Source organism: Artemia sp. Qi Xiang Cuo, chromosome 16 (assembly GCF_049724085.1).
Source record: "Artemia sp. Qi Xiang Cuo chromosome 16, ASM4972408v1, whole genome shotgun sequence".
NCBI classification, from domain to species: Eukaryota; Metazoa; Arthropoda; class Branchiopoda; order Anostraca; family Artemiidae; genus Artemia; species Artemia sp. Qi Xiang Cuo.
The window spans coordinates 18,724,559-18,741,467 of record NC_142809.1 but is presented as its reverse complement, the minus strand read 5'-3'; the positions used below and the strand labels follow the sequence as shown (position 1 = coordinate 18,741,467).

The window sequence follows — 16,909 nt, the reverse complement described above, 5'->3', positions numbered from 1 at the left end:
TAGATGTAGACTTGTAGTTATGCAATTTCCTACGCCTTAGAAGACTATACAGAAGGATTAGAGATACAAAAATCACCCTGCCTGCAAAGATACCACGATTTGATCTTAAAACGGCCATGTAAAATGTACCTCTTTCATAACAGGACAATTCCCCCTTCGAACTTAAATCAGAAATTAAAAAAGATTACTTAAAATCAGAAGAGAACTTAAAATCAGAAATATTTATTCAGAAACTAAAAAAGAAAATAGAATAGCGAAAGAAACACAAAATTTAAACTTAATATCCACCTGTCAAATTGACCCTCTTTCTTTTTATTGTCCTATTCAACTAAATGAACTGAACAGGTTAAAAAAAAAAATTTCGTCACAAGAGAATCTTATCATACAGACTGTGATAAAAAACTGGAAGTTAAAAGTCACTTTGACCAGTATTCACAAAACTAAAAACGAAGCTATCTTGAAAATTGCTACACGAGCAGTAACGGCTTTTTATGCTGTATCGAAAAATATGACATTATGTCAGTTTATTGTTACCTACCCAAAACCAGAAATCTGAGAAAATTTGCCTGATTTTTGAAAAAAGGGGAAACACCCCCAAAAAACCAAGCGGTCTTATTGAAAATACCTTTATTAGAAACATCATATCAGAGAATCCTATCGTAGAGGTATAATTTCTGTTCGTTTTAAGTTTTAATGTCGCTTCTTACTTCCGGTATAAGAAAAAACTCGTTTTTTTCTTTAATAACTTAAAGACCTACCCCAGGGGATGTGAAAATCCAAGTTATTTTCAAAGGCATAGTTTTTGGATTTTTGAAATATGCTAAACAAAATATCAACACTGCTATCTCAACATTTTGATTGGACAATTTTGGGGAGAAAAGGGACGTGGAAAGTGGGCTAGTTGCTCTCCCATCTTTTTGGTCACTTTAAAAGGCCACTAGAACTTTTAATTTCTGTTCGAATGAGCCCTCTCCCGATGATCTAGGACCATTGATTCGATATGATAACCCCTGGAAAAAAAAACAACAAATAAACACGCATTCGTGAATCTTTCTTCTGGCAAAAAACACAAAATTCCATATTTTTGCAGATCAGATCTTGAAACCTCTAGAACAGAGTTTCCTGATACCCTGAACTTGATGGTGTGATTTTCACTAAGATTCTTTTACTTTTAAGGGGCTTCACCCCCTTTTTCTAAAATCAAACAAATTTCATCGGGCTTGTAGCCAAGGCCGTATCCAGGGGGGGAGGGGGGTTACCTGGTTTGTACCCCCCCCCCCCCCGAAATTTTTGAAAGAGTCGAAAATTTGTCTAAAAAATACATGTAAGGACAAAACCTTTCCGGGAAAAAAAATATGCTCCTACAATACCTTCTATTGCATTTTGTGGGTAAACGATTTTGATCAGCTTACGCAATTAGGTAACCGTAGGTAACCCCATGTTCACCTGACCTTGCATAGTAAATTAGGGTTAATATGCGCTATTATCCTCATGCAGGTTCAACCTGCATGAGGACTTCCTTGGTTTTACCCCAGTTACTGATTTGACTGGGCAAGGTCTGGCTTCATCAATCCTGCGATTTATCGAAAGCCTTGGTCTTAATCTGAACAAGATGGTTGGTCAGGGGTATGGTGGTGCGGCAGTGATGACCGGATATCTTATGGGTGTTCAGGGTGTTATACCTGAAAAGCATCCGAAGACGCTTTACATCTATTGTAGTGCGCACAGTCTCAACTTGGTCATCTCTTATGTACGCTCTATTCTGGCGTTTAAGCATTTCTTCGGTGTCTTGTCACAAGTCTGCAGTTTTTACCATACTTCTCCACTCAGGGCGCAGAATTTAAAAGAGAAAATCAACGAAATACTACCGGATTCGAGGAAAGATACTTTAACCCGACTCTGCAAAACAAGATGGGTGGAGCGCCAAGATTCAGTCGTGCGGTTTCTTGAGCTGTACCGACCAATCGTGCGATCACTGGAAGCTTTTGAAGAGAACGGAAATGCAGAAACTTCTACAAAAGCGGCGCAGTTGCTGGACACGATGAACCAGTCGCAATTTGTTGTGTGTCTCCATGTGGTCAAAGAGCTTTTCTGCCTTACGCTTCCACTGTACAAGACTCTTCAGTCAGTTGACTGCGATTTGGCAGCTGCATGCAGGTACGTGGAAACTGTCCTTTCAAAACAAAGGAAATGCGAGGAAATGCTGCTACTGCTTTCACGTCTATTTTTGACGAAGCTCAGCGTTTTGCCAGCGACTTAGGACTGGAGATGACTCGTCCAAGGACGAGAGGTGGCCGGAATATGCATGCAGACGATCCAGACCTTCTCAACCACTATAGAACCTCGCTCTTATTCCTTTCCTGGACCACTTCACTTCCGAGTTGAAACAACGATTTGTGCTTCACCATAAACTGCTGTCAAATCTCAGCGTCCTTTCTCCTGCTAAAATTGTTTCTGTTGATCTGAAGGCATTAAACCTGGAGTCATTGGTTGAATTGTATGGCGATATTCTTCCCGAGCCAGACTGTCTGAAACAAGAAACTGAGCTATGGCGCATCAACTGGGAGAATGTTCCGGTATCAGAGAGTCCTACTTGTGCTGTGTCTTCGCTTCAGGCATGCGACGCCACCTTTTTTCCAAATCTTTTCATCTTCTGGCTGTTCTTGCGACGTTACCTGTTAGCACTGCTACTCCGGAAAGAAGTTTCTCAACGCTCAGAAGGCTCAAAACCTGGCTGAGAAATTCAACAGGAGAAGAACGATTGAGTCGCTTAGCCCTCCTTGCAGTCCATAGGGACGTTGACATCTGCCCTGACAAGGTCATCAACATTTTTGCAGAGAAGAAAAATCGTTGCCTGGATTTCATTTTATCGATATTCGCCCTTACTTTTAGCTAAAAAAGAAAAAAAACTAAAAAATATATAGACTACTTCTACTATTTTGCTTCTTTTTGCGTTAACTGTTTTTGCTGTCTCCGAAAAAAAAAATTACCTTGTAGTATTTAACTGTATGTAAATACATGTCATGTTTTTGCGTTACTAAAAAAAAAAAAAAAAAAAAAAAAAAAAAAAAAAAAAAAAAAATGCTTCCTAAAGATACGAAAGTATGCCTAGTGGACGTGTCCTCGTTCGCAAGGGGCGCGTACCCGTTAGACAAAAGAAATAATAAAAATATGCTAAGGTGAGAAATTAGAAAAATACTTGAATTAAAGAAAATTGAAGTATGGTCAGTCCTAGCCCCCAGAAAGGTCAGCACCCCTAAGACAGACTCTTGTCATACTTGTTCAATCCAAAAAAAAAAAAAAAATATGCTAAAATGAACAAAATAGACTGAACAAAAATATATTCGGGAGAAAAAAAAATTAATAGCAAAGATAAAATTTAAAATACCAATTTTTGAAAAAACAAAATTTTAAACACGAATTTTAAAAAATTAAGAAAGAAGAAACTAGAACTCGAAAAAGAAAAAATCGAGTGGTGAAATTACAAAGTTAAAGAAAACAAGCAGTAAAATATAACAAACAGAAAAACAAAATGTTAAAAAGCTGATAAATGGTAAAATATAATAAAAAGGCTTAAATTACAGAAAGTATGGTCGGCTTCCAGCCCTAGAACAATCAGCACCTTTAGACGGAGCCGTGTTGACGCATTAAAATTTTTCCATCATAAAATTGTAAAAGAATAAGGACCGACTTCCAGAAAATTTCATAGGCAGCGCAATAGCGCTGCCTAGGTAAAGAGTGATGTGGGCATAATGTATTATTTATTTATTTACTATTTTTCTTTTGGTCTTAGGCCAAGGCACTTTGTATCGAAGGACTTATCGTAGAAAATTTGAAAAGGGCTCATTCGATTGGAAATTGAAACGGGTAGTGCCCTTTTTAATAGTCAAAAGTGATAGGAGGTCAACTAAACCCCCTCCCAAGCCTATCATTTCCCGAAACACATTCAACCGAAATTTTGAGATAACCATTTTGTTCAACGTAGTTCAAAGGTCCAGAAATTATGTATATTTGAAGATGACACCCGCCCCCCACAGCCCCAGGGCAAGGGTTGTAATTTACGACCTGGGGGCATTTAAGGTTTATATAGAAAGGGTGATCGTAAAAGCGTCTGAGGGGGCTCATTGGATTCCTAATCAGAAGTTTTAGTGCCCTTTTTGAGATTCGGAGTGATCGGAAGATGGATACCTCCCCCAACACACCTCGTATTTTCCCGAAATGCATCTGATAGAAATTTGAGATGGCAATTTATTGTCGTAGAAACTTTGAAAAAGGCTCAGTCGATTGGAAATTGAAAGGGCTAGTACCCTTTTTAATAGTCAAAAGTAATTGGAGGGCAACTAAAAAACTAAAAAAAGCCTTTCCTGAAAACGTCAGTATAGTTACCAATAACCAATACTAATGTAAACAATTGACAAAGTTCCTAACTTGCAGCCCTTTCCCTGGGGACTGTGGGGGATTAAGTCGTCCTCAAAGACATTGTTATTAGATGGTTCGACTAAACTGAAAAAAATATCTATCTCAAAATTTTGATCCGGTGACTTTGGGAAAAAATGAAAGCGGGAGGGGGCCTAGTTGCCCTCCAATTTTTTGGTCACTTAAAAGGGCATTAGAACTTTTAACTTACGATCGAATTAGCCCTTTCGCAAAATCCTAGGACCACTGGGTTGATACGGTCACCCATGGGAAAAATAACAAAAAACAAATAAACACGCAAGTAGAATGCGCCTTCTGGATTCTACAAGACATATAGGAAAACATTTCTACAAGACATATACACCTTTCAAAAAGAGTAAGTATCCCCTCACATGGCCTTCTGGATTCTACAAGACATATAGGAAAACATTTCTACAAAACATATACACCTTTTCAAAGAGAGTGAATAAATAATGTGATCAAACATGTTTTGAGATTATGGTCGTAATTATATAACTTAAGCAGACAGGTTTTTTTGTTATTAATAAGAATTTCATAAGAATGTACGTCGTGAGTTCAAGTGGACAATTTTTTTTTTCTTAAAAAACTGGTATGGTATAAAGTAGTCAAACATGTTTTGGGAGCATGCATGAAATTATGTAACTCAACCAGAGTGTTTTTCGAGTCAACATCCGTTTTTTACGGCGATTCCGTAGATATGATAGTTTGGATTCTATGGAAGCTCTACACCTTTTCAAAGAGAGTGAGTACTACGCTTTACTTCTTCGATGTGTTCTGTATAATACGCAAGTGGCGTTTGAACAGTGTTGTCAATTTAAAATAGAGTTTAACATTATAGTATGCTAAAAAGTTGATACGAAGAGAGATGTAGATGGCAAGAAAAGAATTTTAATAATTGATAGCTTTACTTCTTCGACGTGTTCTGTATAATACACAAGTGGCGTTTGAACAGTGTTGTCAATTTAAAAAAGAGTTAAACACGCATAGACGCAACGTCAAACGCCCAAACACGTAACGTCAGTTCACAGAACGTATAGTTTTTTTTTCTATCCAGTATTTTCGTATTTTGATCAATATAATTTGATCAGCCAACAACACTTTCTCCATCGATATTCGAAAAAACGTATTGTACCCAATTCAATGAAGCCTTTATTTCATTTAAACGTTCATTTCATAAACGTCAGTTGACAGAACTGACGTTTTGAAGTTATGTTTTTTTTTTCTATCCAGTATTTTCGTTGGCTTTATAAAACCCCATTATCGCTTTTCTTTTCTTTTGTTTTTGGGAGATTCGAGATTCTTAAAAAAAAACGAAAAAAAAAATTAGCAAATCTCAAAAAACGCAGCCAATTAGATTTATTGTAATATAGTTCTAAATGATTCACTAACAAAATTGTAAAAGTTGGATTCAAGATTCATATGCAAAAGTGACCGCACAGTTGATTCAAGAATGCTTTTTTTTCGAAAAAAATCCACAATATCCACAATCCTCACTATATATTACAAATCTAAATCAGCAAAACATCTTCTCTTTCACTTTTCTCAGTTGTTTATATAGAATTAACCAATGTTAGCTTCTATAGACCCCATAAAATACTTGATGCTTTAGGAATTGTAAACCCCTCAATATTGACTTTCAATTAATCATTCAATACTGGAGTTTCACTAAGCTTCAGCAACGAAAATTAGCATAAAATATATTGTTAATCAGCCGTTTTCATTAAGAATGGCTTCCTGTTCCACGTTGTCTTCGAAAACTATATATACTTATTGCATAGTTACCTGAGTGTCCAGGGGCGTACCCAGAAGGAAGTGGCTAGGGAACTTAAACTTCTGTCAGCAGAGGGTTTTCAAACGATGAGAATGTATCCCAAAACAACCAATCCTGTGTTGTTGTTGGTTTTTTTTTTTTTTTTTTTTTTTTTTTTTTTTTTTTTCGCGGCACACTCGAATAGCTACAAGTGAAAAAAATGGTTCCAAAAAAATCCTCGTCTTGCTCATCAATGCAAAGAAGGTTATTTCAGACAACTTCAGGACACTCTCACAATTTATATTCAAGCCTTCCCCCTGATAGGGCCAGACATAGCCTTAGAATCTTTGCAAAAGCATGCTGTATTTTCTGAGTTTGCTATTCTTAGTGAAATTAGAATGTTTTACATTACTTAACTATAATCAAGGTGAACACACCACTTGATGCATATTTTATGCTCTTTCTGAATAGAAAGTTTGATTTTGCAGTAGGTTGAAGAGGTTGCATCAAGACATGGCTAATTGCGGACAGAGAAAGTCCAAGTAATTGAGAGGCAAATGTTTAAATGGCCCCCGTGAAAAAACTTATGTTTACAACTCTGATTATGTCTACTTGGAACAACTCAACTAGTAAAAAATTTATTCGCTAAATCTAGATTCACATACAAAACATTATATGATGATACATTACTGGAAATGATACTATATACAAGATACGGGTTGCATTTTATTACAAAATAGAAAAGCCATACCTACACACATTTTGAATATTTTTATATATGTACTACGCCTTTCTTTAAAAAAACAGTTTTCAAAATTGGAGATAACACAAATAAAAGACAGAAACTTATAAACGAGGTCACTAATTAACTCCCTAGTTAAGTTTACTATACAACACTGGCATTAGATCCTGATTCGTAATAATTAGCAATGAGAGAAAACCAGTCATATGAAATAAAAATACAAAAGGTACGAAATAAAAACGAAATCAGGATATGTAAAGTAGGGTATAAGAAATATCTTAGTTCTCCAAACGTCAAGCAATATTCTTGGCAATATGATCAACTCATAAAAATCATTTGTAAATAAAATTACTACTGACCAAAAATACACCTCTCCTCCTTTTCCTTAAGACTTGTCCCCCTCCATATTTTTCCCAAAAGGTACCCCAATCAATTGTATTTCAGCTGTTACCCTCTCGGGGAGGAGGGGGGAGCCAAGTGTCCCCTAGATTTTTGTCCCTCACTTTAGAACTCTAAAAATACCATTTTGGTAATTTCATTTTATAAAAATAGACAAACAATAAAATTGTCCCACTCCCCGATTTTTAAAAACACATTCTTTTTCTATCTCAATTTAAAATATATTATTCTATAGTTATTAATTACCTAGATCAATTATATAGAGTAATTAATTATCTAAATTAATCCGGTTTAAATTAATATCTAATTTAGATATTAATTTAGTCTGAATTAAATATCTAAATTAATAAGTAAATAGTTTATTTATAGTAATTAATCTAGAGCCAATATTATATAGGTAAAAAACTCAAGTAAAATGTCAACGCAACCTGAAAGTGAAACACAAAGTGGCAATACACTAATAGATTATAGAGCAGTATAGATCAAAGGAAAAAAACTCGATGTGCAATTCTTAGGAATGAAAAGGTCTTGCACTAGGTCCCTTTCCCTTGAAGGCTCAGGCCGAGGGACATCCACCCTCGATAAATAAAGTTCAAATAGGGATAAAATCCTTTTAATAGACAGTGATGATGATAACAGTGATAGAAATTCACAAAAATACCAGATATTTCGGTCACATATGCAGTGACCGTTTTACTACTGAGAATGGTAACTGCATATGTGACCGAAATATCTGGTATTTTTGTGAATTTCTATCACTGTTTGTGAAACACTGTGTACTAAAAGATTTTATCCCTATTTGAACTTTTATTTATCGTCATGGAAAGGCAGTGTGGTCTCCGAGATTATCTACGACATCCACCCTCCTTTTCACTGGATCTGCTGATTACAAAAGGGTATAATGAATACAGACGAGGAGATTGATAGATAAATAGATATATTAATTCGGATTCAGCACATCAATAATAAATTTGAAGAATAAAAGCAAACAAATCCTCATGTATCTCGCAAGGCTCTATGTCTGGGAATGCATTGAACACTGCTGAAGAAGTAGACACGTTTGTGTCTAGCTGTGTTTACTTTGTGTCGTTTAGATTTTTAAAATTTCAAATTTCCTAAATATCATACGTGTGAAATGTCATATGTGTCTTATGTCAAATGTCATATGTCACGTGTCTCCTTTGGTCCCTCATAGAAAAAGTTGGAAATCGAGCCTTTCAAATCAAAATTTAGTTTGGCGTATATTGAATGCTCGAAACAACTGGCTCCTAGCAACAATAAAACAGCAAAAAAAAAAAAAAAAAAAAAAAAAAAAAAAAAAAAAAAAAAAAAAACAACAAACGAGAAAAAAAATCTTTCAGTTTCTCTGCTCTCCTATAAAGCTTAAATTTTTATAATTTATTTATAACCTATATATAATTTATTATGATTAAAATTTATAGCATAGCCTGCTTTGAATTATTAAAATCCACACATAGTAAAAAATCTAGGGAGGGAGGAGGAACCATGTGATATTCCTAGGGAGGGAATCCTGCTTGAAAAAAATTCTTATACCAAAATTTCTAATAATAAGCTTAAGTAATAACCCACGGAGCAGAAAAAATGAGGATAATTTTTATGAGAAATGAGGAGACTTAACGAAGGCGCTTAAACGTCAAATTTGATTTCTTATACTTAATTTGCCTTAAAAGGCAAACAAAGACAATATTTATTCTACTTATTTTTGTCAATACCCAGAATTGTCTTCCCTACAGCCCTTTTCTCAAGTTCCAATCGGAATTTGTATCGTTCCATGTGTTAAATAGTAATTTTTATGGATATGCAGATAAGTCAACAGGCTCACACAGCCAAGAACTTAGGGATAACTGTTAACGCAGGATTTTTTTTTTCGACGGGAAGCAGTAACAAAATTAAACATTTTGTTTGATAATTTAATTAAGAAGTGCCAAGAAATTTGACAAAATTTAGGATCCCGGGAGGATTCTAGAACTAGCCCCCCTCCTTCTCCAGAATACGTGTATGCTTAGGGCACATTAAATGGTTTTTACTGGGGGTGTCATAATATGCACAAATAATAGAGGGGGAGGGTAAACGGGGTAGGATCCTCCATTCCCCCATGAAACAACACGCTTTGGGGAAGGGGCTGAGATTATGCAGAATTATCTCGGAGATGTATCATAATTAGCTTATGGAGGGGGAGGGTAAACTGGGTAGGACCCTCCCTATCCCTCTGGAACACCACACTTTTAAGGCAGGACTGAGACTATGTATTATAAACTGGGAAAATTTCTCCTGGGTCTATAAATATTCCATTTGTGGAGTAGAAGAACTGGGTTAAAATCTCCCTTCCCTTCTGGTCAGGCCTGGTTGTTCTCAATGAAAAATAATCAGTCATACAGGAAAAGGTCCAAAAAACAAACCGAAAGAAATATTACTCGTAGCTGAATGGTGATTCAAAATATCTTAAGAATTTATTTTTTTATTTAGAATTTTTTTTTTTTTATTAGGAACTAAACACTTACAACAACAAATAAAAAAAAAGATTGCGATGACAAATAGGAATAATAAAATGAGGTATGAAGATATATTGGCCACCCTAGTCATGATGGTACGGTCGAGAGATAGCCAGATCACCGTTCTAGAGAAGATCCAACCACGGAAAAGTCTTAAATATACCAACTGTATAATCAAAAAGTATACATTTCTAAGAAATTTTTCACATTTCGGAGAGTGGGTGGGCAAGTCGGGATCTTCTCCCCCAGCATCAGGGCCATATCAAAAGGGGTACCCAGTTTGATCCACCCTAAGAAATATTTCTCCGACTCATTGTTGGTCTAAAATTGCAGGTAAAAAAAATTATTTGATACTGTTAGATAAAATCCATGGGATGGAAGGGCGTATCCAGGGTTTTCACTCGGGAGGGAGTATACAAAACGAACTTTAAAAACGCATCAAAATTTGTTTATGGGCATTTTTGTTACGATTTTACGATTCAGACAAAAATTCCAGGGTGGGGAGGGGGGGGGGTTCAAACCCAGTAAACCCCCCCTGACTTATTTTGATGTCCACCCTCCCAGAATTTTTATTTGGTATTCACCCAAATTAAATAAAATCCTTGATGCACGGGCCTGCCCAGCTCTATCTGGCTACACCACTGGGCACCAAATATACAAAAAAGGCAACAAGGAAGTTTAACAAACACAAGATCTGTCTTAGTTTTTCTCAAATAAAAAGCTGCACTGTTCACTCCGATTCAAATATGAATTCTTCACATTTCCGTCAGGGTGGGTGAGGATACTCTCCTTCACTACTATCTGGCTGCACCACTAGATACGAAATACACAAAAAAAAGGCAACAAGGACATTTAACAAAGACTAGATCTGTCTTAGTTTCATTCAAATCAAAAGCTGCGCTGTTCCTATCGAGGGCAACATGCTTGACCTCGGGGCTATACAATCATATCAGCCCATCGCAATTCAAAGAAGTTTCTAAGAGAATGGCCCGCTTTTCCAACAGGTGAATCATCTTCATTGAAAGTCTCACAATTAGTGAATATTAAGATCATGTCTGAGTAAAATTCGTCTCGACTCTTATACCTGGAAATAAGAAAATTGTCAAAATAGTTTAAAGTATTCAAAATACTGTCAATTTGTCCAAAGATTTTACAACTGTTCGAAATTGTCCAAAATTTTCAATTGTCAATGTCAAAATATTATCAAAAATTGTAAAAATATAATATGTGCTTCATATGCAAAATATGCTTTATATCTATTAAAACAGTGATTACTGGGCTTATTAAGACTATTCAATAAAAATTTGTGTCCTTTTTACACCTTTTTAGTACAACTTCTAAAATTTACTTAGCTTGATGGTTGAAGAGATTTGATGTGGCTTATGGTCTCTGTACAAATGGTGAATTATCTTTTTCTTTTCAATAACTTTTAATGTTTCAACGTAAGGGAGCAATTCCGCTATCATTCGGGAACTTAAATTTTGTTTTTTCAATCCTTTGCGAGGTAATGAAGTAAAAACTCTCCAAATTTTTTATTTTTTTTGTGATTTTGCTTCAGCGTTATTTTATTAAAGAGTTTGTGTGTTGGCTTCACTGCTTCAGCACTTACGTTATGTTTCGCTGTAGATTAGTCATTTAGCCAAAATATTTGTTTAAATTGTACTTTATTCAGTCTTTAGAAAATTCCTGTAATATTTTGTATTTCGTAAGTTTGGATAACTCTTTAAATGCAAAATTCTCGCCCTTTCGGTTCAAAGTGCAGCTGTAGGCTTGTCACAAAACTGTGTGTTTCATAGCCCATAATATAAATCTTAATGGCAAAACTTAATCATGGCCTTTAAAATCAAGTGACATCCTCGTACTATATTTTTAGAAGGGCAAGGGTTTTAATTTCGGAAAATTTTTATTAAATCAAACAAAATTTTGGATAAAAAAATTAGCAGTAATTCTTACTCTACTATTGTAAGAGAAAGGTTAAATCTTATTTGAATTAAAATTTTTGTTTTTCTTTTAGTGGTTTAAAATATTTTTTTTACAAAATCTAGGGAGAATACAAGTCCTTGACTTACTTATGGAACAAAGAGGAGGAGGTCACAAGAGAAAGAGCCGTGTTATCTCTTTTTATCTTTTCTCTCATTTTCTATTTGAAAACAAAGAGAAAGAGCCGTTTTCTATATTTTTATATTTTATCTAAGTTTCTATTTCAAAACAAAGAGAAATAGCCGTTTTCTCTCATTTTATCTTTTCTCTCATTTTCTATTTCAAAACAAAGAGAAAGAGCCGTTTTCTCTCTTTTTCTCTTTTCTCTCATTTTCTATTTCAAAACAAAGAGAAAGAGCCGTTTTCTCTCTTTTTCTCTTTTCTCTCAATTTCTATTTAAAAACAAAGAGAAAGAGCCATTTTCTCTCATTTTATATTTCAAAACAAAGAGAAAGAGCCATTTATGACAGAATTAGTCAACTTTTTTATCAGGGTGGGGTGAGTTTTGGTAGTCTTTCCACGATTTTTTTTTTTAGCAAAAAAGACGAAAATTCTTTTACAACTGAGAATTCAAGAACGGCTGGGGTAATTTCAAAGGTTATCAGTCACCTTTTTCAATCATTTTGCCTTTTTTATTTAAATAACCAAAAGTTCTATATTTTTAAGCTTAAATAGCATTCTCGGGGTATTGTAATAGAAAAGTTAAGATTTCATCACATTGTTCTTGCATCAGAACATTCAGTGCTGAAATAAGGATTGAAATTTTAGCCTAAAAAGTGGCACCAGCGGGGTTGAGGGAAGACAGGCAGCCTCACTCATATAGAATTATGCCTGCTCGGTTTAAGCTTAACGCTGATCTCTACTTTCATTGAAAAACACTTATTTTTTACTGTTTAATTTCAGTTCACCTTGCTATCACAGTCAGAGTTTTCCAAAACTTGAGGGGGGTGTCAGCCCCAGAGCTTCCCACCCCCACTTTGTGCATAAGTTTAACTTTTGTATAAAAAAACTTGAAAATGAAAGCACCTTTTAGGTTCTTTTCTTATCGCTATAAAACACGATTTTCTATCAAATGGATGAGTTTTTAAAAACTTTTGTTTTCAGTTAAAAATTGCCGTTTCAATAGACAAAGGAGAACGTTTGCCCCTCAGTATACATACAGTACTGCCCCCCCCCCTCACACCCAAAAAAGTATACAATTACGAATAATCTGTATTCTGTGCACTGATTGACCCAAAATATCTTGCATTTGATGGGACCCTCCTCTAAAAGAAATTGTACCACTTCTTTGTTTTCGATTAATGTCAGTTGTTAACCACTGTGACATTCAACGTTAATTGAAAAATTCCCGGTATCTTTTCACCTCAAATTAGTTTGATTTAGAAAAATACAAAATGTGTTTGAAAATATAACCTGTATTTATTGTACAAACCGAGTCGCTACCTCATAATTTTCGTTCAGTAGTATTTTATGCCTATTCGGTCCGAATTTGTTGTTTTGCAACACCAAATGGAAGAAATGGATATTTTGCCACAATACAATCTGTTTTCTTACATAAAACATGGGGCTCGAACTTACAGTTTTCACAGTCCCTCTTCCGATTTACCAAAACCCCTGTTGTAATGCTACCAAAAAATTAAAGCATAATAAAAAGTATAAAAGTATAATAAAAAGTATAAAAGTATAATAAAAAGTATAAAAGTAAAAATAAAAAGTATAAAAATAAGGGGTAAATATAAAGAAAACGAATAAGAAAAATATGTGAACCAACATTGGTGATCCTCTTTCCCAGAAAAGTACAAATTTCGCATTTTTGTAGATAGGGGCTAGAAACCCTCGGCATCTCAGACATGCTGTATCTAATATGATGATATAATTTTCATCAAAATCATACTCTTCTTTCAGGATGTTTCCCCTTTTTTCTGTTTATACAAATTTGCTCATAACAATCCGTCTTTACCTACCCCATTTTAGAAAAAAATGTAACATAAAATAAAAAAAGATTGCCAAACATCAAAAATATAAAGTCAGCCAACGTAAAGAGCAAAAGGTGTCAATAATTGTAAGTACCAAAACAGGAAAGGACAGACGAAGCAGAAAGTAAAAATGAATAAAAAACCAATAAAATAGAGAGAGAAAAAGAGAGAAAGAGTGAGAGAGAGAGAGAGAGGATATCAGGATACTTTCTGAAAATACTATCCTAATAACTGTTTAAATACAAAACAAAAAGATTGTCAAAACATGAAAAATATAAAAAGTCAGCCAACGTAAAGAGCAAAAGGTGTCAATAATTGTAAGTACTAAAACAGGAAAGGACAGGCAAAGCAGAAAGTAAAATTGAATAAAAAAAACAATAAAATAGAGAGAGAGAGAGAAAGAGAGAGAGAGGATATCAGGAAAATTTCTGACAATACTATCGTAATACTGTTTAAATACAAAAAAAAAAGATTGTCAAAACATGAAAAATATAAAAAGTCAGCCAACGTAAAGAGCAAAAGGTGTCAATAATTGTAAGTACTAAAACAGGAAAGGACAGGCAAAGCAGAAAGTAAAATTTAATAAAAAAGCAATAAAATAGAGAAAGAGAGACAAAAAAAAGAGAGAAAGAGAGAGGATATCAGGATAATTTCTGACAATACTAACAAAATAACTGTAAAAAAAAAAAAAAAAAAAAAAAGATTGTCAAAACATTAAAAATAAAAAAAGACAGCCAACGTAAAGAGCAAAAGGTGTCAATAATTGTAACTACTAAAACATTAAAGGACAGGCAAAGCAGAAAGTAAAATTGAAAAAAATGCAATAAAATAGAGAGAGAGAGAAAAAAAGAGAGAAAGAGAGAAAGAGAGAGAGAGAGGATATCAGGATAATTTCTGACAATACTAACAAAATAACTGTAAAAAAAAAAAAAAAAAAAGATTGTAAAAACAAGAAAAATATAAAAAGTCAGCCAACGTAAAGAGCAAAAGGTGTCAATAATTGTAAGTACTAAAACAGGAAAGGACAGGCAAAGCAGTTAGTAAAAATGAATAAAAAACAGTAAAAAAGAGAGAGAGAGGATTGATATCCTCTAATTTCTGAAAATACTATCCTAATTAATAACTGTTTAAATACAAAAAAAAAAATCTTACAATCCCTCTTTCAGTTTTTTCTTAATTGTACTCAAATCCATAGGGTTTTTTATAATCTTTTTATACTGAGGTATGACTTTGGTATTCACAGGTAATATAAATGGCCATGCATCTTCATGTTTCTCCAATGCAGTTAGTAGCCTAAAACAGAAAATGAACCAATTATTGCTATACGTCGGATGACAGGTTCTTTTTCAGTTCAGGGAGGGGGATATGACAGGGTTGAGTGCCTGTTCTTGCTAAAAGCCCATTCAGTATGAAGTTTACTTAATACCGAGATTTAGCTAGCGCTAATTTAAGCCAATAAGATTTTTCTTAGGATTTTCTGATTGGATGAAAAGCTCTAAGAAAAATTCTGATTGGCTCAAATTAGAGCTAGCTAAATCTAAGTATCAGTATATCTCATTGTGAACCGCGTATGATTGAACCACAAGGTATTTCAGCCTGTATTGGGGGATTAATGAGTAATGAAATATTTTCTAATGGAATGCTAGATTTTTGCAAAATTTTACAGGAATTTTTTGCGTCATCTTATTTGTCTATTATTTGAAAAAAACTACGTTTTCTAAAGAGTTAAAGAGGATGAGTCACAAGTTCGAACCTTAAAACGTACAGGGATTAGGAGGTACAGTTTGGGGGCTTCCGCCCCCCAAACCCCCCGCTTCTGCAGCCTTTAAATAAAAAAGAAAGTTTTTTAAACTGAAAGTAAGGAGCGACATTAAAACTTAAAACGAACAAAAATTATTCCGTATATGAAAGGGGCTGTCCCCTCCTCAACACCTCGCTCTTTACTCTAAAGTTTTTTATTGTTTAACAAAAATAGAGTTGTGAGAAAGTCAAACTTTAGCGTAAAGAGCGAGGCGTTGAGGAGGCGACAGTCCCTTTCATATACGGAATAATTTCTGTTCGTTTTAAGTTTTAATGTCGCTCCTTACTTTCACTTTAAAAAATTTTTTTTTTATTTAAATGCTGCAAAAGCGGGAGGTTTGGGGGGCGGCAGCCCCAACTGTACCTCCTAATCCCTGTACGTTTTAAGGTTCGAACTTGTGACTCAGCCTCTTTAACTCTTTAGAAAACGTAGTTTTTTTCAAATAATTTCTGCACTTTTTTTTACAGTTTATTACTTTTTTTTGGTTGACTAACTGTTAGCTGAGCGGGTCTGGAGTTAATGTTGGGGGGCTGCCGCCCCCAAACCCCCCGCTTTTGAAGATTCTTGTGTTAAGGCTTTTAAAGATTTTAAGATTTTCGTTTTTCGACAAAAAAAACTTCTGGGAGAACTGGAATTTTTGGAAGCTTGCAGTCGGTCTTGTCACGTTAAGAGGACTATTTTGATATAATTTAATAATGAAATACTATGCGTTTAAAAATTTCAAAAATTAACATGGATTCTTACGGGAAAACGACGTTTTTGGTAAATATAAATTCGGGAGATAATTTTTTGGTCTGAAAATATCAAAAAGCCCTAACAGGTCAAGTTGCGCTTCGAATGAACTTTCAATCACTTGTATTCGTTGCTAACTGTTGCCCGTAGGAGTATTAGATAAAAAAAAATAATTTGATGAACATTAAGTGGCTATATTTGGTTTTCGGAAAACAGGGAAGGAGTGATCGGATTGAGCCGATTTTGACGAGAAGCTCCCAGGCCCTAGGAGAGCTTATCCTCTAAATTTCAGCCTGATCGGACAGCGTTAAAGGGGGGCTGTGGTGGGAGGGTCGAAACTTCCGGCCCACTTTCCCCCATGAAGATAAAGTCGGAGGGGGGTGAAATTTTGCATGTTTCTTAGTTTGAGCTTAGGCTATAAAATGCGATCACCGCCGTCTCTCTGCGACCGCTAGGACCGGATATCGCTTAACATTGTGGTGCGTCGCCTCTTTAAAGAGGCACAAGTGTGCCTCCTTGATACATAATACTTTATTAAGTTTTTTTACCATCTTTGAGAACTACAAACATTACATTCTG

At 34.8% G+C, this 16,909-nt stretch overlaps 1 protein-coding gene across 2 annotated transcripts in view; it reads right to left on the bottom strand.

Annotated features, from left to right (window-relative positions):
- Positions 1–8,663: 8,663 nt before the first annotated feature.
- Positions 8,664–16,909, bottom strand: part of LOC148942652 (bromodomain adjacent to zinc finger domain protein 2B-like) — a 180,474-nt gene continuing 172,228 nt past the window's right edge. For both annotated transcript variants that reach the window (XM_089102192.1, XM_089102193.1), the window contains exons 30-31: positions 14,950–15,090; positions 8,664–10,925 (exon numbers count right to left, since the gene is read on the bottom strand). In XM_089102192.1, coding sequence (XP_088958318.1) covers positions 10,778–10,925; positions 14,950–15,090 — 289 coding nt within the window. In that variant the 3' untranslated portion in view covers positions 8,664–10,777. The remainder of the gene's footprint in view (positions 10,926–14,949; positions 15,091–16,909) is intronic.